This window comes from Bos indicus, chromosome 3 (assembly GCF_029378745.1).
Source record: "Bos indicus isolate NIAB-ARS_2022 breed Sahiwal x Tharparkar chromosome 3, NIAB-ARS_B.indTharparkar_mat_pri_1.0, whole genome shotgun sequence".
In the NCBI taxonomy this organism is placed as follows: Eukaryota; Metazoa; Chordata; class Mammalia; order Artiodactyla; family Bovidae; genus Bos; species Bos indicus.
The window spans coordinates 52,074,243-52,099,228 of record NC_091762.1 but is presented as its reverse complement, the minus strand read 5'-3'; the positions used below and the strand labels follow the sequence as shown (position 1 = coordinate 52,099,228).

The following is a 24,986-nucleotide window of genomic DNA, read 5'->3' as shown; positions in this document are numbered from 1 at the left end:
CTTGAAGATGCAAACATTGCTGGATGGATTCCCACAAAACAACTGGAGGTTTTAGTGTTATTTAGTCTGAAAAATAAAATAACTATATGACGAACATTGGCCCTTCATCAAGCTGGCTTACACACAAACGGTTCATGTTTGTGATTTGTGATGGTAGGAAACTTCATGTATTGCATTATGAGGGTGACAGATTTTACATCTGCTGTCCAAAAAGATAATCATGTTGTCGAGTGCATTTGATTTTTTTAATTACAGTATAGGCTTATGCAAAATGAAGCTTTCCAGGGTCATCTGCTTTTAATGTTCCAAAATGAAGTCCTAGGGAGTTGTGCCTAGGGGTGGAGGCCATGAGATCAGCTGTTTCCAGCTATTTTCAGTCTCCAAACTTAGAACCAGCATGCCCAAGCCTGGTGTATCTGTTTCCATTACCTTTTCCTTTAAAATAACTTTGGCTCCTTGTCTATGCCCATCAATAGGTGAAATGCTAATGTCAGTGACATCCAATCACTTTTGTTGGAAGGGGAAACATATCAATTATTTTTTAAAAATCTATATATAGCAAGGGATCCAGAAAAGTTAACTAGCTTCCAGATCTTCTAGTCACAAAAGAGCAGAGACTTGTGGCTTTATTGTCATTGCTGCTCTGAGCAACATCAAAGTCAGATACATGTTATACGACAGTTCCCCTCTCTTACAACCCCTGCCCCAAACAAACAAGAAAAGTCTTTACAACAGCCCTCCGGTAAAGGGAAACAATGGGTTTTTCATGGAGAGAACTCGTTGAGAAGATTTGCAGTTTAGGAAGAGCTTTCTTACTTTCCTTCTAGTTTCCTTGGTTAAGCAAGAGTCTACAACAAATTTCACTGCAAGATCCCGGGCAAGTCACTGAACACTCTGCTCTCAATTTCATCAGCAATAGGCAGGGCTGGACTCAACAGTCTTTGAGAATTCTTCCTAGAAGAATCTTTGGCTCAGTCTATTGTCATAGAAAGCAGTCATAGGAGTGTGAAAATATTAACCATAGGCCGTAAACAGAGGAACAGCGGTAACAGCTCTGTAAATGGTCCACTGTCCTCATCTCCACTGTCTCACCTGCTCTTCTACCTAGGAAGGAAGGCTATGCTATTACTCCAACGGTACAGACAAGGACACGGAGGTTCTGAGAGGTCAGGAACTTGCTAATGTCCTGTTAGGAAGAATCAGGCCTGCTTTCTCGGCCCCCATGCTCTTTCCACTCTACCTTGCCTTGGATATAACCTTAGGCTTAGGGCCACATCCCATGTCAACCCCAGGTACTTAGAACTTTCCTTTAAATGTTATAGAAGGAAATATTAGGACTAATTTTCACAGACTGACACACTATGAAGCTGGGTTGCTACAGGCCAGGCTCACTGAAAGGTGAGCGCTACAGCTATCAGTAAAGACAGGGGTAACTGCCAGGCCTCCCCTCCTAGATCCCCAACTCCTAAAGTTATTCTCTGGGTCCCACAGCCACTCAAGAAGTTCTGCATGGCTCTCGACCACTGTCCACTATGGCCCAAGCTTGATGGCCACTGGAAGGTGGAGGCCCACAAGGCTAGGGCACCAATGTTCCCTAAGGCAACCTAAAGAACACAGCCTAAATCACTTTATACACACACACACACACACACACGCGCGCGCGCGCGCGCGCGCGCGCGCTCCCTGAGGACTAAGAGATCAGATTCACTATATTTTCAAATGTATTATAAAATTTCCTGTGGTCTAATGGAGAAATTGATGCCCAGGAGAATATAATAGTGCAAAGGATACAGATAAATGACAATCCGTCTCATAACAATAATTTTTCCTTCTCCTTTTACACCCATCTCTCACAACCTATGTACCAGGTGAGAAAATTCTGTCCCTATGAGACAGTGTTAATGACACAGCTCAATTATTGGACTTTTAGACGCTGACTGATATGCAAGTGTAAAAGGATGAGAAGTCAGCTTACACTGTGTGAGATATCTAACCAAAATAAACACACATACGAAGTTATACATAATTACGGCAGATCACAGAAACAAAACCAGACAGAAGATACCCTTCATGCAAAAAGCCAAAACAATGAGGTCATTACCCTTGCGGATGCCCCCTACCATAGCCACACCAGCAAGGTCAAAGGGTTCTGATTTCTGTTGTGGCAACAGCATGTACTAGTTCTATGTGGGGAGCAACATGAGGCAAACATGACGAACCACAATATGAAACCAAGAAAAATTAAAATATTTGTTAGTTTCCCTTAGAAGTCCTCATGAGACAAGTCAACCTTATAACTCACACAGAGAAGGTCAAAAAACAACTGCAATACAAATCTCAGCGGGACCTGGAAAAATTAATCCTCACGTTGAACTTGTCCTTCGGCTCTCTGTACTCTTGGCACTGTGTACTATTAGAATAGCAAAGATAAAGCCAGACCTCTCCTTCAATGGAAAACAGTCTTGATTTATCGTTCATAAGATACTACTGAATAGCATGCATGGAAAAAAAAAAAGCATACGGTCAGGACTCATTCTCCAAGACTCCATAAAACTCACAGTTCCCTGCTAACATGAACTTTATGACTTTGACTGGGCAGTCCCCAAACCAAAAACCTCAACCTGCAGCAAGCTGTGATTAAACCTTTCTGGTAGGTCACTGCCTCACCTAAAGATGTCAAAATAACAGGAGAAAATAGATGAAGGCCCACTAACCTTGGGTAGCTTCTGGGGGTCCTTTTCCTTTTTGGTACACAGCGTGAGCTCACACTGGAGAAAGAGCAGGGAGGTATTGAAGACAGGCTTAAAAACAAAGCTGAACCGTTTCTTATCTATCTCGGCTTGTGGGATAGGAAAGTGCACTCTCTTGGGATTGTAGAATTTCACAGATTCATCTTTAGGACAAATGTTCTCAATGATAGTATAATCAGACATCCTATCAGGGTTTGAATACGGAGAGATAAAGCACGTTTGGATGGCAAATCCCAGTTCTTGGTCAGCCTTGGTAACAGACACCTAGAACAGAACAGAAAGCTCAATTCAGAAGTGAGTTAACATTTCACGCTCACTGTAGGTACAAGGACAACATACCAACGTGGCCCTTCTGATGAGAGACATTGCGTGATTTGTGTAACACACCTATATAGTCTTCTTTCTAATCACAAAAGTGACACACTCATTGAAGAAAGAGATATTTTCCATTTAAATCTGGTATGGATGATGACAGTGAATTATTTAGTTTAAGTGCCAGCCTGGATTCTAATATTCTAAGATTCTAATACAAGATAAATAAGTCTCTTTGACTTCCTATGAGTCCTCTGGGAAATAAAAATAAAAGTATATCATGCACCTAGAGTAGACTTTCCAAAATAAATAAAACACCAACAGGTAAAAACCCTAATGTCATAATAGGGTTATCACTTGTGAGGCAACCTCTCTTAAAAATTACTCAAAAAATAAAGGACAGAGCTAGATGTACTTAAACCAGGCAGGGAAGACCAGACTTCTAAACTGCAGCAAGTCAGAAGGAGCCTATACACTGCAGTGAAGTTACTGATTCATCTAAGTCCTGCTTCACGGTGAGTAGCCAGAGCTGGCTTCTGGGGCTGGATGTTGGGCATGGTGCAATCTGGTGGCGATCACGAGCCTGGCAAAGTGTCCCAGCTCTTCAGAGGTCCAAACCAGACCTTGCCAAGGACTCTCCCCTCAGTCTTTAAGCCCAAGGGTATTTTAAGGGAAATCTAATCTGGAAACGTTTCCGACTCATTTACACTTCCCTCTTACAAAACATTTGTATGGGCTATGTCCAAACCTTGTTGAGGTTCTTTTCTTTAGAAACAGGAAGTAGTGTGTGGCCAAGTGTAAACAGAATTCAAATCTCAACCATCCTGAACTCAGCTAAAATCTCCAAACCAGACTGGATTCTCCATCTGGTGACACATGGATCACTGTGTGAACTGCCTCTCCCCACTATTGCCTCATTCCTTGACTAAACTAAGAATCAAAATAAACTTAAACACTTTAGAAATAAAGTTGGTCCTTAACCATAAGCCAATAGCCCCAGAATCCTTTCAAAGGCATGAAGCTATAAACACACTTTGCATTCTGAGATACCCACGGGAAATCCCTGACATCACATGGGGCTTTTAGCCCACAGCACTATTTTGAAAGATCCCTATGTGGTTAACTGCAAGACACTCAACAGTGAAGATGATGAAGATGATAATGACATTTCGCTGTGCCTTAAAGCTTAATCCCTGAGAACAATCTTATAAGTATTTTCATCTTCATTTTATAAATGGAGGGCAAACGGAACACACAGGATAGATAACTTGTTCAAAATCATAGCTAGCAAATACTGGGGAAAACCAAGGCTTGAGCCCAGGTCTTCTGAACCCAAGTCCATTTTCTCTTCACTATTTCACTACAGCTACAAGGTCAGTTCAAGCTGCCCATGATGTGGTCAGGGAGGGTGCTTAGTAAGACATCTTTCCAGGAAGTAGTATTTAGTAGTCTGAAAATATTCACAATTCATTACTTTTACAGTATTTCTGAAAAATGAGATATTTAATCTTGGAAAAATGGCAAACTACATATACTCTATTTACTCATAAGTGCCCTTTAATATGAACTCAGAACCCACAATGCAAAAACGTGTGATAGAAGAAATGCAAACCTTTTCTCTAATCTCAATGATCAATGATCTGCAATGGCAGAATAGCTAAGGTACTCCAAAAAATTGTTTGAGAGGAAAAAAAGACTATTGTCAATAAGTCTTTTACTCTGAAATGGACTGGAAATGAACAGTGGCAGGACTCTGCTGCTCACTCGCCATGAGCACTGACCCTTGGTTTCTGCCCCCACAGAATGAGGGCACTGACTAGATACAGCAACTGTGACAATCTGTAAAGTCAAAATTATATGCATACCACACAGCTCTCTGATAGTTAGGAAATGCCAGCTAATACTAGCAGTACTAATCTACATTTACATTTGGGGGGTTATATTAGACATCAACCCTGAATATTCATTGGCAGGACTGATGCTGAAGCTGAAGCTCCAATACTTTGGCCACCTGATGAGAAGAGCTGACTCAGTGGAAAAGCCCCTGATGCTGAGAAGGATTGAGGGTAAGAGGAGAAGGGGGCAACAGAGGATGAGATGGTTGGCTGGCATCACTGACTCAATGAACATAAGTTTGAGGAAACTCAGGGAGATAGTGATGGACAGAGAAGCCTGGCGTGCCGCAGTTCATGAGGTTGCAAAGAGTGGGACATGACTTATTGACTGAACAACAAAAACAACATATAGACTTATATTTTTAACTTCCCAAGACAAATGAACTAAAAGAAAATGTGCCAACTGTGTGACCAACTATCACCCAAAGATGACCAAAGACCAAGTGGCAAAACTGGTAACGTCTTGGATTAAAGGAAGAGATCATGATCTAGAGGAAATAGGAGATTCTGGGAGGCGATGTGATAAGAATGGCCACAAGAGGAAACATGGAAATAGCTCTTTAGACCAAGTCAATGATTAAGTTTTACTTACTTTCCCCAAATAAAACATTTTCTTATCAGCGGTGGAGTCCAAAATGAGACAAAAAAGACTAGGCATGGCTACTATCCTATTTAGCAAAATATATACCAATTCTCTCTCATATTTTAGGTGGTTTAAAACAATTTTAAAATAAAGTAGTTTATAACAGTTCCCCTTTCCCCAAATTCTCTTCAGTGTATTATTATGTATTTGCCCTGGTGGCTCAGCTGGTGAAGAATCTGCCTGCAATGTGGGAGACCTGGGAAGATCTCCTGGGGAAGGAAACAGCTACCCACTCCAGTATTCTGGCCTGGAGAATTCCATGGACTGTATAGTCCATGGGGTCGCAAAGAGTTGGACACAACTGAGCGACTTTTACATATCATTTTAATGATGTTTAAAATGGCATAGCAAAAAGACTTGGTTTGTTTTTTTCCATCACTTTCACAATGTCTTTGATTCAATTCAATTATGAACAATATAATCTACAAATGGGAGAATAAGAATGAAAAAGAAAATATATTTCAAATAAGCCAGCACTGGGGGTTGGGGGAGGCAGTTGGGGAGGAGGGAGAAAACCCAAAACATTCAGAGTTGGATGTATGAGGAAGATTTAAGGCAGCAAAGCCACAAATTGGCAAAGCCAGGCACACATCTGGAAAAGAACAAACTGCAGTTAAGCAGCGCCCCTAAAACCTATAGTACAATAGTGCATCACTGACCAACCACACATGTGGATGGAGCAGCCGGAATAGCAAGAAGAAAACACCAGTGTTGGATTAGGAGAGAGCTCTGATCAGGGACAGCACATAGAAAGCAGTATATCTTCCCTAACAGAGAAAGGAGTACCCAATGAAAGAGAAGATCTCTCAGAAGAGGGAAATCAGAAAGCAGGAGATGATCCAAGAAAATGTCTAGAGCCTGTGGGCTCCGTCCCAGAATCAGTATAAATGTGAGTTATTTGTCTTTCTTAAATAGAAATATGTGTACTGAAGTCATTTTTAATATATGGAAGTATCCCATTTTGGCCCCTTAAGCTTCTCCCTCCTCCCATAGTGGAGAACACCAGCCTGCATCTTAGCACCAAAACCAGCTCGATAGAGGATGACTTTCCTGTAAGACCAGCAGACATTCTGGGGTCATGAGCATAATTATCTTCTCTAGAATCCACTCTGTGAACTTGGGTATTGGCACTGCAAAGAGGTTACATTTTCTCCCTCTTGAAAATGGCACTTTGAGGATAAATGATGGCATCCTGTGGACAACAGTGTGGTCTCTGGAGCCAGATGGACTGAGTATGAACCCTGACTCTGAACTCAACTAGGTACTAATTGTGCGACCTTAGACAAATTTGGGCCTCAATTTCCTCATCCACAAAATGGGGATATGTTGGGGGCCAGAGTGAGGTACTCCGCCCATGGCAAAGGTCATGAGGAAGGAGGCTCGACATACGCAAAGGCGGGATCGAGCCTCAGGAGTCCCCCTGGAAATCCTCAAGCATCTACCCCCATAACCAGAGCCTGCCTACTTTACTACTTTGTGCTCTTACCTACACCTCTGACTTTACGGGGGGCTGTCCCCCACCACCTCTTTCGGAGAAGGAGTTAACCTAGAGCTCTAGTCAATAAAAACTCTTGGGTGTGACAAGAGTGTTTTAACCTACAAACTCCTCTGAAGGTTCTCTAGCCTGCCTGACAGGCTCGTCCGGCCACATGTGATTGCTCACAGCCTCCCAACCGTGAGAGGCACGAGATGCTTTAAACCCTCTAAAAACAGGTTCTTTAGAGAAGTTAGAAAACTATAAGTATAGTGGGCTAATTAGAAATTGTGTTGGTGAAGGGTTTTTCATTTGTTGAGCCAATGTTTGTTGCTACGTCTCCACATCCCCTGCCCTTACACACATTAATGGATATATAGAAGGAATAAGTATTAACCTTTGATATTAATCACGTTAGACCTTAGGCTAAGTAAATTCTTTCCTTAACTAAAACCCACTACACCCTCACCCTGTAGGAATGTAACTTTATTTGGGTGGCGTCTGTTTTGAGAATAATCAGCCCTGGAGAAATAAGTGTCCTGATTGACTGACCGCTGTCACAAGGAGAGGGTCGTAAATTGTCAGCAGGCCCCCCGGCCAGAAGATGATGTAACACCCCTAAGACCTCTGTATACATTTGTGTGAAGCACCTGACTTTAATAAAAGTCAGGACTGCTGTCCCCACGTGACTTTTGTATAACATCTCAGTGTATAAAAACAGACTCTGGAAAATAAAGAATTGGGATCAGTTTCTCGAAATACTGGTCTCCCCATGTCGCTCTCTCTCTCACTCTGGTTGAGTCTCCATCTGGAGCGCGGAACCCACCATGCTTACTAATTATGCCTGGGCTTCTAAGATCCGACCGGGGAGGCCTCAGTGTCGCCTCTCCTTCGGGAGAACGGAAGGATGCCTGCGGCCTACGTAAGTGGTGCAAACTTCTTGTCTTGAAGTTTTATTGGTCTCCCGTGTAAACCAAGCTGCTCAGCCTCTTTTCTCCACTGAATTTTCCTACTGAGCTATCCTCATTCTATTACTCTTTATATCCTTAATTAACGTTTAATTAAGCTATCGTATCCTGATCCTCGCCTACGCCGTCTCTCCTTCGAATACCCTGGATCAGCCGGGGCTGGTCCCCGGCAGGGATATTAACAGTCCTGTGTAATAGAACTGCTCAGAAGAATACGAGTCCTTATAACTGAGAACTTATAACTGAGCTTGGCACAAAATAAATCTACAATAAACTTTAGCTGTTGTTATTTCATTATTACCACCACTACCTAAGAGTTCTGTAGTCACTCCACAGATTTACATTATGTCTGGTTATTACTGTTATACACAGGAAATAATTTTAATAAATTTATAGATACATTGGGGCTTCCCTCATAGCTTAGTTGGTAAAGAATCTGCCTGCAATGAAAGAGATCTGGGTTCGATCCCTTGGTCGGGAAGATCCCCTGGAGAAGGAAATGGCAATCCATTCCAGTATTCTTGCCTGGAGAATCCCATGGACAGAGGAGCCTAGCAGGCTACAGTCCACGGGGTCGCAAGAGTCAGACTGGACTTAGCAACGAAACCACCAAACCACCGCCATAGATACATTTAGATAATGATCTAGGAAAAAAACCAATTTTCATGAGCTATGGTAACATACAGTATTTCACTCAAAAGTATGCACAGTTTAAAAGATAGTCTCTGAGGGGGTTTGAAATATTCCCTTGTTAACTCTGATACTGCAACTACTGAACGAATGCCCTTGGCAAAAATACAAAGGACAAAGTAAGGACAAGGCTTTATAAGAATTTATGCCCCTGATTAAAAAAAAACAAAACATTTCATCCATTCATCTATAAAATGCTCTCTCCATTTAGCATAATGCAATGAATCCTGAAATTTCCTGCTTTGGTCAGAAACCAATGTGGAAGCGTCTTTTGAGTGAAGCCTTCATCCAGAGCTGGTCAAGGCTGAGGAAGGCAGGAAAACGTCTGCCCCCAGGGGCTTTCACTCATGCTCAGGAGCCACTAAGAATCTCCGCTAACCTAACAGCTCAAGGCTAACATACGGGTCTCACCTCAACATAAACGTGTCCATTCTCTGCCACGGAGAAGACCCCCTGGGAGGGCACGAGAAAGAGGTCAGTGTTGTACAGCTCCATGTTGAAGGTGACGTTCCTGTTGGGTTCGTCCTGGAAGGTACGGGGATTCCCTACCTGTCGCAGGCTACAATTAAACTGGAGAAAAGAAGAAAACAGATGGAAACAAATCACAGTCAAATGAAGCATGTAGCTTTAGAAGCTTTAGCCTTTAACATCTGATTTTATTTTCCAATGGTCCCCGACTAAAGCCAACCAAAAAGACAACAATCTCTACAAACTACCTCCTACAAACAAATACATACCACCACAATTTCAAGTCGGCTGAAGAAGGAAGTGTCCCCTTCATCCATGTCTCCTGGAAATCCATTATCACCAGACTCTAAATCTTCATAACCATCTGGCCAACCACTACTATCCCCAGAGGGTGGAATCTGAATCACAATCTAAAAGGCAAGGAAAGCACAGTGTTATGAAAACACCCAATCACATACTTTGGTTCCACCTCACATAAACACCCATGTAATAAATTCTGAGGTGAACTGAAAATCTGACTTAATTAAAAAAAAAAAAACTCCAAGTTTTTCTTTAGGATTTTATCCTCAAAGAAATGAAAAAGAAGAAGCCCAATGCATAATAAATTAAGATTTAAAATAAAATATGTATTTCAAATAGTGTGAAAACACCAGACACTGAAATGGGGTTGGGTGGGGTTTTCAACAGGCCCACCTGTACTGTAGTGGGTGGGGGAGTTTCTCCTTAGGGGCCTTTATACTGAAAACTCTAAGAAACACTGATTTGGCTAATCCAAGGAGTTCTTGTAAGTTGTGTCTGTCGAGATTTGATAGGGACTTCCCTGGTGATCCAGGGGCTTAAGACTGAGCTCCCAATGCAAGGGGCCTGTGTTTCATCCCTGGTCAGGGAACCATATTCCACATGCTGCCACTAAGAATTTGCATGCCAAGGTCCCACACAGCCAAAAAAAAAAAAAAGATTTGGTAAAGTTTGGTTTGAGTCAGAAGCAAAGAACCTGATGTTCACTATTGAACCATTCTTTCCTTACCCTTCTCCTCTATGTGTCCATCTCCCCCACTATCTCCTGTATGAGGTATAGATGCAGGAAAGAACAACAAGTTCTATGCCATGAAAACCTATCTTAACACTGGTAGAAGGTTAGTTCTATGTAAGATGAAAAAATTCACCCAGGAATTAGGACTCCTTAACTCCTAATTTATTTGCATACATGGGATAGTTATAATTTTTGTTTGATTTTATGCTCCACCTCCTTAGATTTTGAATATGTTGTAAAATGAAAATAGATATTAAGTCTGAAAACTACTACAAACAATTATAACTAGAAGAAATGGTTAAAATAGCCACTGAGAGGAGAGCAGAACGGGAAAGAAATGAAGGAAAATTGCCTCTCTATTCTTTCCCAGGTCCTCAAAGAAATTAGTGATGCAACTGAAGCAAGTTAGGTTATTACTTACCCTATAATAATTTTTTTTAAAAAGAAGAAGAAGCAATATACTTTTCTCTCCTGAGGTAGATGGCACTTTTTTTTTTTTTTTTAACTTAACCAGTTATCATGGCCTCTTATTGGCATTAATTCAAATCAAAGTTTAAAATTCCAGGGCTTTCCTGGTGTCTCAGTGGTAAAGAATCCACCTGCCAATGTAGGAGACATAGGTTTGATCCCTGATCTGGGAAGATCCTGCTTGCCTCAGAGCAACCAAGCCCGTGAGCCATAACTACTGAGCCTGTGCTCTAGAGCTGGGAGCTGCAACTACCGAGCCCACATGCTGCAACTGCTGAAGCCCATGTGCCCCAGAGCCCGTGTTCCACAGCAAGAGACGCCCTGCAATGAGGAGCCTGTGCACTGCAGCTAGAGAAAGCCCGCACCGCAACATAGACCCAGCACAGCCAAAAATATATAGAAATATTTTTAAAAGAGTTTAAAATTCCAAAATCACGTATACCAGTAATATATGACACTCATTACATCTGGAAAAACTGGATAATTGCAAGAAAATGAGTGTTGGAATTGGCAGAAGAGTGTTCATCACAGAAGTCAAAGGTTAATAAATAATTTCAGTAACAAAGCGGAGTAGCTGCTCCAGCCTAGGGCTGGGGGAAGATCAGTGGATGAGAGGTTGGGAAGCTGGATTCAGTCCTGGCTCTACCACTAACTCGTCTCTCAAATCCAAACAAGTCTCGTAACTCCCTGGAGTTCAATTTCCTCACCTGTGAAATGAGGACGCTGAATGAGATCATCTTAGGGTTCTTTCCAGCTCAAACATTCTAAAATTGTCTGAGGAACAATAAACTTGGCTCACAGGAGAGTCAGTCCCTACATGAGCCATGCTGACCAGAAAGCCAGTCTCCTCCTTGGCTGGGTCCTATCTGTGGACCAGGAGTGGAATAAACAGAGTAGTCGGGGCCTCCCCAGCCCATGCCGAAGCTGGGTAGGCCCTGAGCACAGACACACACACACGCGTCAAAACTGGACGCGGGGATCTTGGAGCCCTGTTTCTATCATCAAAAGTACAACTCAAATTGCAAAATTATCACTTTAAAATCCTTTTGAAATTTCATGTTCAAATTCTTTTAACGTTCACTGTGTAGTATCCGCCTCTACACAAACAGATTTAATCTGAAAAGATTAAGGTGAACTTCCAAGAATGATGTCTGGAAAGTGAAGGGTAGCTACTGCAATGACTATCATTGGGGAATCTGGGTAACTTCGAAAGTAGGAGATGTTCTTCAATTTAGGGTCTTTCCTAAGGATGGAGAGAGATTTAATAATTTCTCAAAGGACCTTTTCAGACTTCTCTCTTTTGGTTCTTTTGTTCATGAGGGAAGGAAAAGTTCTCCTACTTCTAGACATGCCTCAGATGAGGCCATGGATCTCAGATGAACCATGGATCTGGTTAGCTCAGTTGTACAGAGGTGCTCATTCATAGCCTTGGAGTTTGTCCTCATGTGAACCAGGCCATCTGAGCCTGCAGCTTAGCCAGAAAAAGCCATAAGCACCTTGCCAGTGAACGCTTTGCCACCAGGAGATGGAAGGAAGGGTGGGAAAGATCATCACAAATGTTCCAGCCGAGAAAACAGGGCCTCCCAACTCCCACACACTCACCAACAAAACAAAAGTGTTCAGGGTCAGAGTACATCCCATTTTGTTGAGAACCAACACTGGGCTTCATTCAAGTCTGGGGTACATGGCCCTCCTCACTTTCATAGAAATCTTAAGACTAATTTTAAGGTAACACCCAGCAAGGCTCAGGCAAAGGGAAAGCTTTGTCCTGGAGAACACTCACGGAGTTGTAGTAAACCACACCATCAGGGGCTGCTCGCCGGAGCCGAGTCCCACAGCCATTCAGGGGAGACTCCAAAATGAAGTGGGTGTCATTTGTCTTGGCCTTGCAGGTTGGATCCAACAAGGTGAGCTCCATCCCAGAGTAGCCGCTGGCCTGAAACAACCACCACCAAAGACATAAAGAGGGGTCCACAGACCATTCTACAGCACGCAGTTCACACATTTTGCCTGGTCTTCCAAATAAAGGTCACTGGAAGCCTGCACTCCCTCTCCCCCCTTACCTCCTTTCAGCCTACCATCTCTCAACAGCCCCAGATTTGTGTTTGTTGGCCTTGGAAATTCAATAGCAAAATATTGACACACAAGGATCTGGAACCCCCCCTCACTGAGAACAACAGGAACCGGGTGAGACTCACAGCCAAGGGGAAGTGAGCCCATCCAACTGAGAAAACAGTATCAAATCTTCAGAGTTCAAAAGTGAAAGAGCTGGAAATAACTCACACAGACTGAGGTGAGATGGACAGCGAGGTAACCTCCCATTCTCTCCTTTAAGAAACTGCACCAACCTGAAAAGAATCTTTGTCTACAGCCACAGTCATCTTCTCATTGTCACACTTGACGGACAGGGCAACATCTGTGCTGCCCTGCACCTCCTCTGGCTCTCTGGGATCAGGGAACAGGATGCCAGGGATGACAGGGTCCTTTGGCCGAAGGATCCCATCTTCTCCCCCTTCCTTCCGGCCTCTCCTGGAGATGTCGGGGAAGGGAAAAGGGAAACCTCCATTTCGGCTTCCCCCTCCCCGAATGGGTGGGTTGTCCAGGGCAGGCAGAGTACCAGGGCCCAGCAGGATCCGTAGCTCAGGAGGGACGGTATGGACCTCCTCATCTCTCATCTCCTCTGATGGTAAGAGAAGAAGGCAGAACATCATCAGTGTTTGATGCCAGGTCACAATCATTATCATGAAAGGTGAGAATAGGAGGAATGAGCACAGAATGGGCATATGTAAAATTATCCCTAATGAGCAATGTATAAAGGAGATGTGAAGTCTGTCTCGAAGCCCGAATTCTAGTCCTGATGTTCTTTCTAACTGGTCTGGCAGCTTTGGGTAAGTAGCTTACTTCTCTGTGCTTTGGTTTCCCAATTTTTTTTAAATAAGAGGTTGAATTAGATCAGTGGTTCTCAACTTTGGCTACACACTGAAATCACTCTGGGAGCTTAAAAAAAAGCATCCCTATGCTCAGGCTGTACCCCAGCCCAATTAAGAACTGAACTCTCTTTAAATCATTATGTTTTAAAGCTCCCCATGTGACTCCAATGTGCAGCCAAGATTAAAAACTGCTGGATTAGATGATTTCTAAGGCCCTTCAAGCTATAAAAAAATCTACTCTTTGAATAAGTTATGTGGGATGATATTATTCCATTCAAATGCCAATGAAATACTTTCCTTGAATCTAGAGATTCTTAGGACAGTATCTAAAGATTTCTTGAAACAATACTGCTATTTTGAAATTATTTTGCTACCTCCTATTTCACTGCTAAATTCTAACAGATATCTAGGTACCTTTTAGAACCTAGCCCCCCAACAAAAAGAAAAAGCTGCTTAGCTTCAATTATCCCTTCAAAGTCAACTGATATATACTTGAGGTTAATCTATCCTGCAATGGGAGTTGGAAAAGATGATGACAGTAGACCTTAGCTCTCCTTCAATACCATTTTTTTTTAAAGGATGGCACAGTTAGTTGTATGGGTCCAAAAGAAGTAAGAGGTTTGGAGGTTTTTAATTTGTTAACAAAAAACCTTCACAACCACCCTGTGAGATGGGTCCTACTGTTTCCCTCATATGGCTGAGGAGGAATCAGAGGCTCAGAAGTTAAGCAACTTCCAAAAACAGTGATCAAATATCAGGGCTGGGACTTGAACCTGGACTCCCAACCTTCATTCTACCAACCCTGCACTCAGTTGTAGTACCATGCAATGAGCAAGAGATCTAGGGATCAGAAAACCTGGGGTTCGAGTCTTAGTAGCTATAAGACTCTGGAGAACCTCAAAGAACTTATTAAGCCTCTGCTTTCTCCTCCATCTAAGTGGGGTAATAACACCTATATTCCCTCTGGGTGAGGATGAGAAAGCACAAGTATGAGTCCTCGTGACTTCCTATGAGATCTGGCCTGACCTAAGACTTCTCTCCTGCTGTCCCAACCCCTCTGTATCTCAGCCCAAAGTGATCACTAAGCTCCTCTGAGAAAAGAACCCAGACTAATTTATCCTTAATATATGCAGAGAGAAAGTGATCTATAACAAAGTTTTCTGATATGCAATTGACTCTATGTTAGTAAAAAGTCTGTATTCAAGATAGTTTCACCAAAATAATCTAGCACAATTCTACGTAACTTTAAGCTTTACAGTAAAAAGTAGTCAAATGAATTGTTAAAATTTGCAACAGAAAAACAGCACCATATGAGTTGAAATGAAAGTTCTTCATTGGAAAGCACATTTGGGGGGGGGGGGTATTTTTTATACAAACAATAACAAAAAAATCATACTTACCATTGCTTTCAAGCCGAAGATGGAATCTATTAGCCATAGGAGCCACTGTGTATGATGTTACTGGACTATAGCCATTGTCCAAAGCCCACTTGACCAGACTCTCCTGGGTTGAAGGAATGTCATCTCTTTTTGATTTGGTCATTATCATAGATCTTTCACTTTCTTTCCCAAAGCCAATACTATTAGGAGCCTGAAGATAATAATAAAATTTCACTCATGAGTCTATAAAATTAAACAGTACCTTAATACCTGAAACAAATAGATTCTCTATTGTGTATGAGCAAACTATTTATTCTTTTGATCCCTACTTTCCTTGGGCTGAGAATACTGATGTGAAAACTTGTAACAGAAGATTAAAGAAATATCTATTCATGCTGACTGGTCACATCATTTGGGTTGCTTATGTTGATACAAATAACAATCATTTTTGTCATTAGTGGATAATCTAATTATCATAAGCATGATTAGCACATCACTAGAGTTAATGTTTAAATTAACACACATCAAATATGATACAAAACTTTTATTATTTTTATTTAAAATTATATATACAGTATTCAGAAATGTGTATTCTATATTATCCGAACATGCCTGTGTTCTGCTTTCTATGTTGTTGTTGTTATTTCTATGTTGATGCTATGTCGCATCCAACCCTTTTGCAATACCCGCCAGGCTCCTCTGTCCAGGGGATTTTCCTAGCAAGAATACTGAAGTGGGTTGCTATTTCCTTCTCCAGGGGATCTCCCCCACCCAGGGATCGAACCTGCATCTCCTGCATTGGCAGGTAGGTTCTTTACTGCTGAGCCACCAACGAACCCCCTAATTCCTATATCCTAGATTTAAATGAAAGAAGGCACAGCCTAGTTACTTCACTGTGGAGACTATCCTCTTTGCAAACTATGAATGACACAAGGTGAAACAACCAATGTCGATATTTCACTTATAACTTATGATCAATTTAGCAATCCTGTAACTATAGACACTTGCCAGTTCTATTAATGGAATATGGTTAGATTTTATGGTCTAAAATATTAAATTAAGCCACCATGCCTCTAAGTACCAATACTTTTATCCCACAATACAAATAACTCTTAAAATTAACTTTCATTTGGTAGTCAGTTAAAAATTAAAACTGAGTGATAAGAATCTTTCCAGGAAAGAATATTGAAGGACTCTGAGTACTAAGAACATGGAAGGTAAATTTCACATTACACTTTGATCCTACTGCAGTGCTCTCCTCAGATGGGGAGGGAAGCTGAATGCTGCAGGGAGCACCCAAAGGGAAGTCACCACATTTTCAACATCTGTTCCTCCAGGGCTGGAAGGCCCTTCTAGCAAGTGGATTATGCCATTTCATGTCGTATAAAAATCACTTTAATTTCCATGCCCAATTATTTTCTTCTGCATAGATGCAGCATTTTTCCTAAATTCCCCATTTGTTTCCCATTCTCTTTGCCCTTAACATGACTAAATATTAATCCTTTCCCATTATAAAACCATAGAAGATTCGCAGTCTCTGCGTTCTCTTGGCCTCTCTGGTTGTGGGATACTGGCTGAGGACACGCATTTTCAATTCAAAGCTGAAAGAACCTCACCCAGTATATTTTCCTACTACCCGAAGTGCTCATCAGAGTAGCAAGTCACAATAATGCACGCGAAGGGACCAGAAAGAGCTGTAACCAAGTTCTGTAGCCATTAGCAAAAAAAAAAAAAAAAAAAAAAAACACCTCAGTTCCACAGATTTGGATTATTCTGCTCTTACTGGGATTCAGAAAACATTCCTTAAGGAAAGGGAAAGAAGAAAGAGGAGAGGGAGAGGAGGAGGACGGAAGGAAACTAAAATGAAGTAAAGAAGGATCCAATTAGTTCTTAGACCTTTTTACTCATTGAGTAAACAGCAGTTTTTTCAGCACAGCTCCTTCCGGGCTTTCAAGGCAGCCTGTCGTTTTGATTGGCTGGAGTTGCAACACTGGCCTAAACAATACTGTTTGGCCTCATCTGCCCTAGTCTTTCATGTTGTTGGACAGCTGAGAAAATACTGTATTTCCAGAATACTGTCATCGTAACTGCCACCTGTTCTTTTTGTAGCAATATGGAATGAGTTGTTTACACCTTTCCACATGAACACTAGGAGCTGTCAGCACAACTCATATTGATTACACCTCAGGATTTACAAGGCTAGAAATCTATCTATGCATTTGTAAAGCAGCAAGGTTTGGGACAATGGCAGGCAAGTTGGTTCCCAGCAATGAATGGGTTTCTTATCCTGTATTTCTGGGAGTTCCCAGGCTCCCAAGGCCTCGGTATAGCTACTCCATTAGGGAGTATTCAAGGAGGTCTCAAATACCACCGCCATCTTTCCCAGCCATATCTTCACGAAGGACAATGAGTTAAGTAGAGTCTGAGTACCTTTCCCTCTCCCCACCATCCACACACCTGCATCAAAACTGCTGGTATCTGGGAGGGCAGGGGCTGGAGGAAAAGTTAGGCAGAGGGTGCAGTCCATACTCCCAATGGGATTAAAAAATATCTCTTCTAAGAATAAACTCACTATTTGCAAACTTGAAGCCCTGAGGCCCTATGAAATCATACAACAGAAAATTTCTAACAAGTTATCTCCATCTATTTTATGTTTTGGAGTCTTTTCCAAAATGTGATTATGCATGGTCCATAAGGGCCCCGAATTAAAAGCCAGAGCTGGGCATGATGATGTAATGTGGACACTTGTAGTAATCCCATCTGGCCCAGCACAACCCTCTGTGCCTCTTTGGACCATCCTGTCTTTTAGAGGGTTCATTCTGCCCACGTCGTATCACACACACACATACATACCCGACCTATGTTCAGTGGTGCTTTTCTTTAAATTTCCCCATCAAGTTCCACACAATTCCTTTAGTAAACATTTGTCATTATCTTCACTTTGTTAATTGTCCCTACAAACTCTTAAAGAATTGCTAATAGAAGGAAGATAGAAACCTACTCCCTACCACCATCTTTTATGGCAGGCACTGTGCTAAGTGCTTAATATATGTTTTCTTATTTAATTCTTCTCCAAAATATAAGGAGTAGGCATTACTATTCTTTTCTAGAGAAGAGGAACCCGAGGCTCACAGAAGTTTACTAGTACATGTAGCTGAGAACTCATCATGTGCAGGCGTATGCTGACTGCTTTAGATGAAATACCCAGGGCACACTTAACAAATATTTGTTGAATGAATGAATGGACTCTGCTAAACCTCATAAGAACTCTCAAGGTGAGTATTATCATTGTATCCATTTCACAGGTAAGGAAACAGACTCAAAGTTCAATGAAATTGCCCAGGATCAACTGGGATAATAGCAATTGGAAATAGGATTTGAATCCAGACCTGGCTGGCCTCAAAGCCAGCATTCTCTCCACTCCACCTTTTTATTAGCAGGTAACTTTCCCTCCCAGCACAGTCAGAACTCACATCTGAGACAGGAGTTAAGAAATCACAAAGCATGAAACTGATTGGGAGAATAGAAAGGAACATCATGAAACATTACCTAATTGTTTAGTAATGTTGTCATGCATTGTCCAAAATTGGCCTGGAACAGGAGTACAGCCAAGGAGAGCAATATAAACAGATCTTGCACTGAGATGAACAATCTCTTTTTCTAGCCTCTCTGATTCATAGGAGAAGTGGGGACCTTCAGAGTGAACTCCAGGACTGCCCTGGACCAGGCACACATGCTCAGGGAGAGAAAGAGCCATCAAAGGGTCAGGGCCAAGAGAACATTTACACAAGAACTCCAGCAGGGAATTAAAATGTACCGTATGTTTCTGCCTTTCAAAGCATGATTCCCTTTCCTGTTTTTGTTATTCTGAAATTAAAAACATTTGGCTGGTGTGCCAGGCAGCAAAGGCTGCAAACAGCCCAGGTCACCAACACTGCTCATGCCATGCCAGGGAAAGCATTCACAACAGCTCTGACTTCAGAAAATCACTGCTGGGCTTTGTGCTCAATACCAAATTGATGTATCACCACTACACATGATGGTTTATTGGGATCCCCTAAAAGTTAAAAAAAAAAAAAAAAAACCCACAGGAACCAGAGATGATTACTTTAAAATTAAGATGTGTGTGCTCATGGCTGTACCCACTGCCTCTGGCAAATGCTCATACAGGATGTTGCCTAGGGGACTACTGGCTCTGTTCACTGTGTTGTCACACAGAAGGTGCCATGAATGAATAATACTAATGCCAAAGGCATCCCTCTCCCAAAACATGAACCCACTGAAAACATAAATCCCACTCCAACTGATTCAGTGCAGGCACTGAAAGAGGAACTGGCCACAGTTTTTAAAAAAGACAACACACAGGACAGATGCAGATGCACAGGATGGAGATGCAGATGTACAGAAGAGACTTGTGGGTACAGCAGGGGAAGGAGGAGGTGGGGTGAACTGAGAAAGTAGCACTGACACATATACACTACCAACGTGTAAGACAGACAGCTAGTGAGAGTTTCTGTATAACACAGGGAGCTCAGCCTGGTGGTCTGTGATGACCTAGAGGGGTTGGATAGTGGAGTGGAAGGAGGCTCAAGGGGGAGGGGATATAGGTATACTGATGGCTGATTCACACTGTTGTATGGCAGAAACCAATACAACATGGTAAAGCAATTATCTTCCAGTTTAAAATTTTTAATTTAAATTTATTAAAAAAAAATTTTTTTTAAAGACAATGCACTAACATTTAAGCCCGCAAAAAGAGATGCTGAAGATGTAATTGGCTTCCCAGGTGGCGTTAGTGGTAAAGAACCCGCCTGCCAATGCAGGAGACGTAAGACACAAGGGTTTGATCCCTGGGTCAGGAAGATCCCCTGGAGGAGGGCATGGTAACCCAATCCAGTATTCTTGCCTGGAGAATACCATGGGCAGAGGGGCCTGGTGGTCTACAGTCCATAGGGTCACAAAGAGTTGGACACAGCTGAAGCAACTTAGCACGCACGCATGCATCCAAAGAGATAATTATCTTTTTAAAAATGAGGAAAGGGAATTCTTTAACTTTCAATATAATTTGCTGCAATATTCTGTCAAATAGCTATCTCCCTAAACATACTTGGAAAAAATGGATTCCACCAAATTTCAACATTTAACTTTTCGTGAAATGAGCTATTGTCTGCCCATCATGCCACCCAGTTAAACGTCTTACATATATTTCCTTCATGAAACAGAATGCTTAGGAAACAGGCTGGGGATACTTTTCCAGCATCATCTCACTAACCTGTGCACAGCTGTAATTCTTTTATCAGGGTTTTATCCTTAGGAGTAAGCAAAAACACATGCCAATACCAAGTATTTGTCTCGAAAAGAAAAATCAGCTGGAATTAGCTCATTTCCCACATCTTTCGTAAAGACCCAATCCTAGAGTAAGAGCTGATATTCACAGCCATGACACTGAGGCCCCCACAGGATTCTCAGCCATGAAATGCTTGTGTTCATTGTTTTATATTTACTAAGACTGGAAGTCCCAGGGACAGAGGAACCTGGCAGGCTACAGTCCAAGGGGTCGCAGAGTAGGATACGATTTAGCAACTAAACAACAACACTGGGATGACCCAGAGGGATGGTACAGGGAGGGAGGTGAGAGGGGGGTCAGGATGGGGAGCACGTGAACACCCGTGGTGGATTCATGTTGATGTATGGCAAAACCAATACAATATTGTAAAGTAAAAAATAAATAAACTGATACAAAAAAAAAAAAACACAAATAGACATTAACTAAAAAACAACAACAACAAGACTGGAAAGCACACTAATAGATTTCAGGAATTTCACAAATGAAGCTCGTGGGATCCAGAGAGGTGAAGGGACTTGCCCAAGGTCACAGTTCATAAGTGGCAGAGTCTGAACTTGAACCCAGGTCTGTATTGACCACAAAGACCTTTTTTAACTACCACACTGCCTGTCCTTGACAGGAGAAGCCAAGGAACAGCCTGTTTTATAAAGTGAAAAATAATGGAGAAAAACTTCACAAAAATAACACATACAAACACAGCTTAAATTACTGCCATTCATCAAAACAAAGAAATGCTTAACCAACTTACAATAGCTTTCAGGTTTCCCTTAATATCGAAAGATTTGATCACCCAGTTGACAGACTTTTTGCATTTCAAGATCAGGATCAGATTTTTGACAACCTCAGGATCCTTCCGAGAAGGTCTTATGTCAATTATGATATCCACCTGGAAAGCACTGTGAGTGGAAAACAAAGGCAGAGTTAGGACCCAAATGCCAGAAAGTTGCAACTCCCCTCTTCCAAGTCTTCATGTTTCCAGTGTCTGGCCAGTTGATTAAAAAGCTGGAGTGGATCCCAGGCAAATGACATGTGCAAAACAGATTGTTTAGTGCACACATAACAAAATGATTTTACATAACAATAGAAAAATACGCCTGTGGTTAATTAGCCACTAAACTTTTTCTCTTCATTGGGAAAAAAAAAAAGGTGGTTATTTCATGTGGCCACTGTTTGAAATGGACTTGAACAAACCACAAGAGTTTACTTTTGAAGCAGAATTGTTGCTTCTTCAGGCTCAACACCTTCGATATGTAACATTCTAATTTGTTATACGCTCAAAATCCTTCAAACCAGGAGTGGGTGGCAGTTTGGTGAGTGGAGGGTGGCAGGGTGGACGCAAGAGGGAGGCAGTAAAAAAGTTAGAAAACTTCAGAATAAAATAAGAAGCAAAAGGCTAGAGCATTTCTTGACTTATATAAGGTTTGCTTAAGCCATCAACATTTGTTACAAAATCATATCTGCATAAACTTCCCCAAACTTCTGGAGATAGCTATTAAAATAAAAAAAACAGATGGTCAACCAAGTGATTATTGGAAAATTCATGAACACAATCCAAACTTCTAAGAATCCAGTACGAAAGAGAATTCTTACCAAATAATAACATCTCTGGCATTCTGGACTTAGAGGAAAGTCTTTATTTCCATCTTGGTTTTACACACTTGGAAAGCATAAAATGAGTGATATATAGTACTCAAACGAAGCCTTAGGGCTAATACCTAAGTATACATGCTTCCATTACTTCTATCCCCATTCCCTTTTAATTTTCCACAATTCTTCACATGGGACAAAATTTCCATTTTCAAAAACCAGTCTGTAGTTTATTCACTTTTGAAATCAAAGTTTGATTAGAATTAAAATTTTAACCGTAAAATCCTTCTATAATATAAATTAACAGTTTTACTCACTAGTCCCTATGAAATGCAAGTGAAAGTGGGAGAAAGGCCTACTTTCTCCCTTTTCTTTCTTAAGTAAATTCCCTAATCATTCTTGATAAAGAGAGTTAAATTTTCAGTCCTGGACAGGATGCTGAGGGTTGGAGAGAAAGGCAAGTATCTAATAGTTCTCTGATGTGTCACCATGAAGGGCCATTCCTCTGACACACATACACACACTCACTCACACATACACAGTCACACAGCTTCAAACAGTTATGAGTGCCTAAAGTGCTCTGAGGACACTATAAACAGAGATTTGTTTAAAAAAAATTTGTTAAAATGATAACTATGCTAATAAGGCACACTTTGTAATTTTCTTATCAGGGATAACCTCAGTCATAGGTGATAATAATGGAGTAAGACTGTCTGTTCTATAACTAGTACAGTCCATCTTCTGTGTCTCCAGGTTCCACATTTGCAGATTTAACCAACCACAGATGGAAAACATTGGGGGAAAAAATTCCAGGAAATTTCAAAAAGTAAAGTTTGAATTTGCTCCTTGCAGGCAACTATTTACATAGCATTTATATTGTATTTAATATAAGCACAAGCTGGATGAAGCACAAGCTGGAATCAAGATTGCTGGGAGAAATATCAATAACCTCAGATATGCAGATGACGCCACACTTATGGCAGAAAGTGAAGAGGAACTAAACAGCCTCTTGATGAAGGTGAAAGAGGAGAGTGAAAAACCTGGCTTAAAACTCAACATTCAAAAAACTAAGATCATGGCATATATGGTCCCATCACTCCATGGCAAATCGATGGGAAAACAAGGGAAACAGTAACAGACTTTATTTTCTTGGGTTCCAAAATCACTGTAGATGGTGACTGCAGCCATGAAATTAAAAGACCTTTGCTCCTTGGAAGAATAGCTATGACCAACCTAGATAGCATATTAAAAAACAGAGACATTGCTTTGCCAACAAAGGTTGGTATAGTGCAAGTGGTGATCTTTCCAGGAGTCTTGTATGGATGTGAGAGTTGTACCATAAAGAAGGCTGAGTGCCGAAGAATTGATGCTTTTGAACTGTGGTGTTGGAGAAGACTTTCGAGAGTCCCTTAGACTCCAAGGAGATCAAACCAGTCAATCCTAAAGGTAAGCAGTACTGAATATTCATTGGAAGGACTGATGCTGAAGTTGAAACTCCAATACTTTGGCCACCTGATGTGAAGAGTCGACACACTAGAAAAGACCTGATATTGGGAAAGATTGAAGGCAGGAGGAGAAGGGGATGACAGAGGATGAGATGGTCAGATGGCATCACTGACTCAATGGACATGAGAATATGAGTTTGAGCAAGCTCTGGGAAATGGTGAAGGACAGGGAAGCCTGGTTTGCTTCAATCCATGATCATAAAGAGTCGGTGACGACTGAGTGACTGCACAACAACAAATACTGTATTTTCAACTAATTAGATAGCATTTACATTATAATAGGTATGATAAGTTGGAGAAGGCAATGGCACGCCACTCCAGTACCCTTGCCTGGAAAATCCCATGGACAGAGGAGCCTGGTAGGCTGCAGTCCATGGGGTCGCTAGGAGTCGGACACGACTGAGTGACTTCACTTTCACTTTCCACTTTCATGCACTGGAGAAGGAAATGGCAACCCACTCCAATGTTCTTGCCTGGAGGATCCCAGGGATGGCGGAGCCTGGTGGGCTGCTGTCTATGGGGTCACACAGAGTCGGACACGACTGAAGCGACTTAGTAGTAGTAGTAGGTATGATAAGTAATCTAGAGGCAATTTCAAGTATACAGGAGAATTCGTGTAGTTTATATGCAAATACTATGCCATTTTTATAAAAGACTTGAGCATCTATGGATTTTGGTATCCGAGGGGTATCTGAAAACAGTCTCCTGCAGATAACAATGAATGACTGTACCAAGAAGTTCAGATTATGCTTCAGAACTCATCTGGGATATATGAAATCTAGAGAGAGATCAGAAAATAAAATACGACACTGGTATCTTTACTGTTTTCTTCAAAGATTCTGTGAATAGAAGCTGCTCCCTCCCTCTCACACGAGGGAGGGCTGAGCCTCTCCCTGCCTCAAGTCAGAATTTTGTCAAGTCACATCATGTCTTTGTTTTCATCTCTTGGTTCAGAAAACACACACACACTCACACTCACTCACCTGTAGGGGTTAGAGTTGGGGGTGATCAACTCAATGATATGTACTTCCTTATCCTGGGGCTGGCTGGACATCACACACCCTTCTGCAGCTTTGGGCTGAAGGTACTCAGCAAGATAATTGAGGGAGAGAAAATTCTTCCCTATGTTGCACGTGGGAGGGAACACTTGATCTGAAAGTAAAAAAAGAAAGAAAGAAAGAAACACACACAATGAGCTATGTGGTAACCAGACTCAAAGGAGAGAAGGTAAGAGGGACCCTGGGCAAGTGCAGGACACAGGGAACCTCAAGCTTCTGCCCTCAAGTGCTTCCTCTGTGGTCATCAGTGGGCTCCTTCTGACCAACTCCAGTGGCCTCTTCTAGTCTAAATCCTCTCCCTTCCTGTTTTCTTTGATTCTGCTTTGTCCTCACCCATTTCCTCTGATCTGTCTTTCAGTCTTTCACGGGCTCTTCCTCTGCTCATCCTTTAAACATCTGTGGTCCTCAATCTTCAGTGCACATCAGAAGCCACCTGTTTGGACTCCACCCCGGAGAGTCTGACTCAGAAGATCTAGGTG

At 41.8% G+C, this 24,986-nt stretch overlaps 1 protein-coding gene across 4 annotated transcripts in view; it reads right to left on the bottom strand.

The window, feature by feature from the left end:
* The window catches only part of TGFBR3 (transforming growth factor beta receptor 3), a 209,549-nt gene that overhangs the window by 25,028 nt on the left and 159,535 nt on the right, over positions 1-24,986 (bottom strand). For all 4 annotated transcript variants that reach the window (XM_019957070.2, XM_019957069.2, XM_019957071.2 and 1 more), the window contains 8 exons: positions 24,433-24,601; positions 21,106-21,253; positions 15,032-15,221; positions 13,050-13,381; positions 12,485-12,637; positions 9,470-9,610; positions 9,144-9,302; positions 2,715-3,014 (listed from right to left, as the gene is read on the bottom strand). In XM_019957070.2, the coding sequence (XP_019812629.2) occupies positions 2,715-3,014; positions 9,144-9,302; positions 9,470-9,610; positions 12,485-12,637; positions 13,050-13,381; positions 15,032-15,221; positions 21,106-21,253; positions 24,433-24,601 (1,592 nt within the window). The remainder of the gene's footprint in view (positions 1-2,714; positions 3,015-9,143; positions 9,303-9,469; positions 9,611-12,484; positions 12,638-13,049; positions 13,382-15,031; positions 15,222-21,105; positions 21,254-24,432; positions 24,602-24,986) is intronic.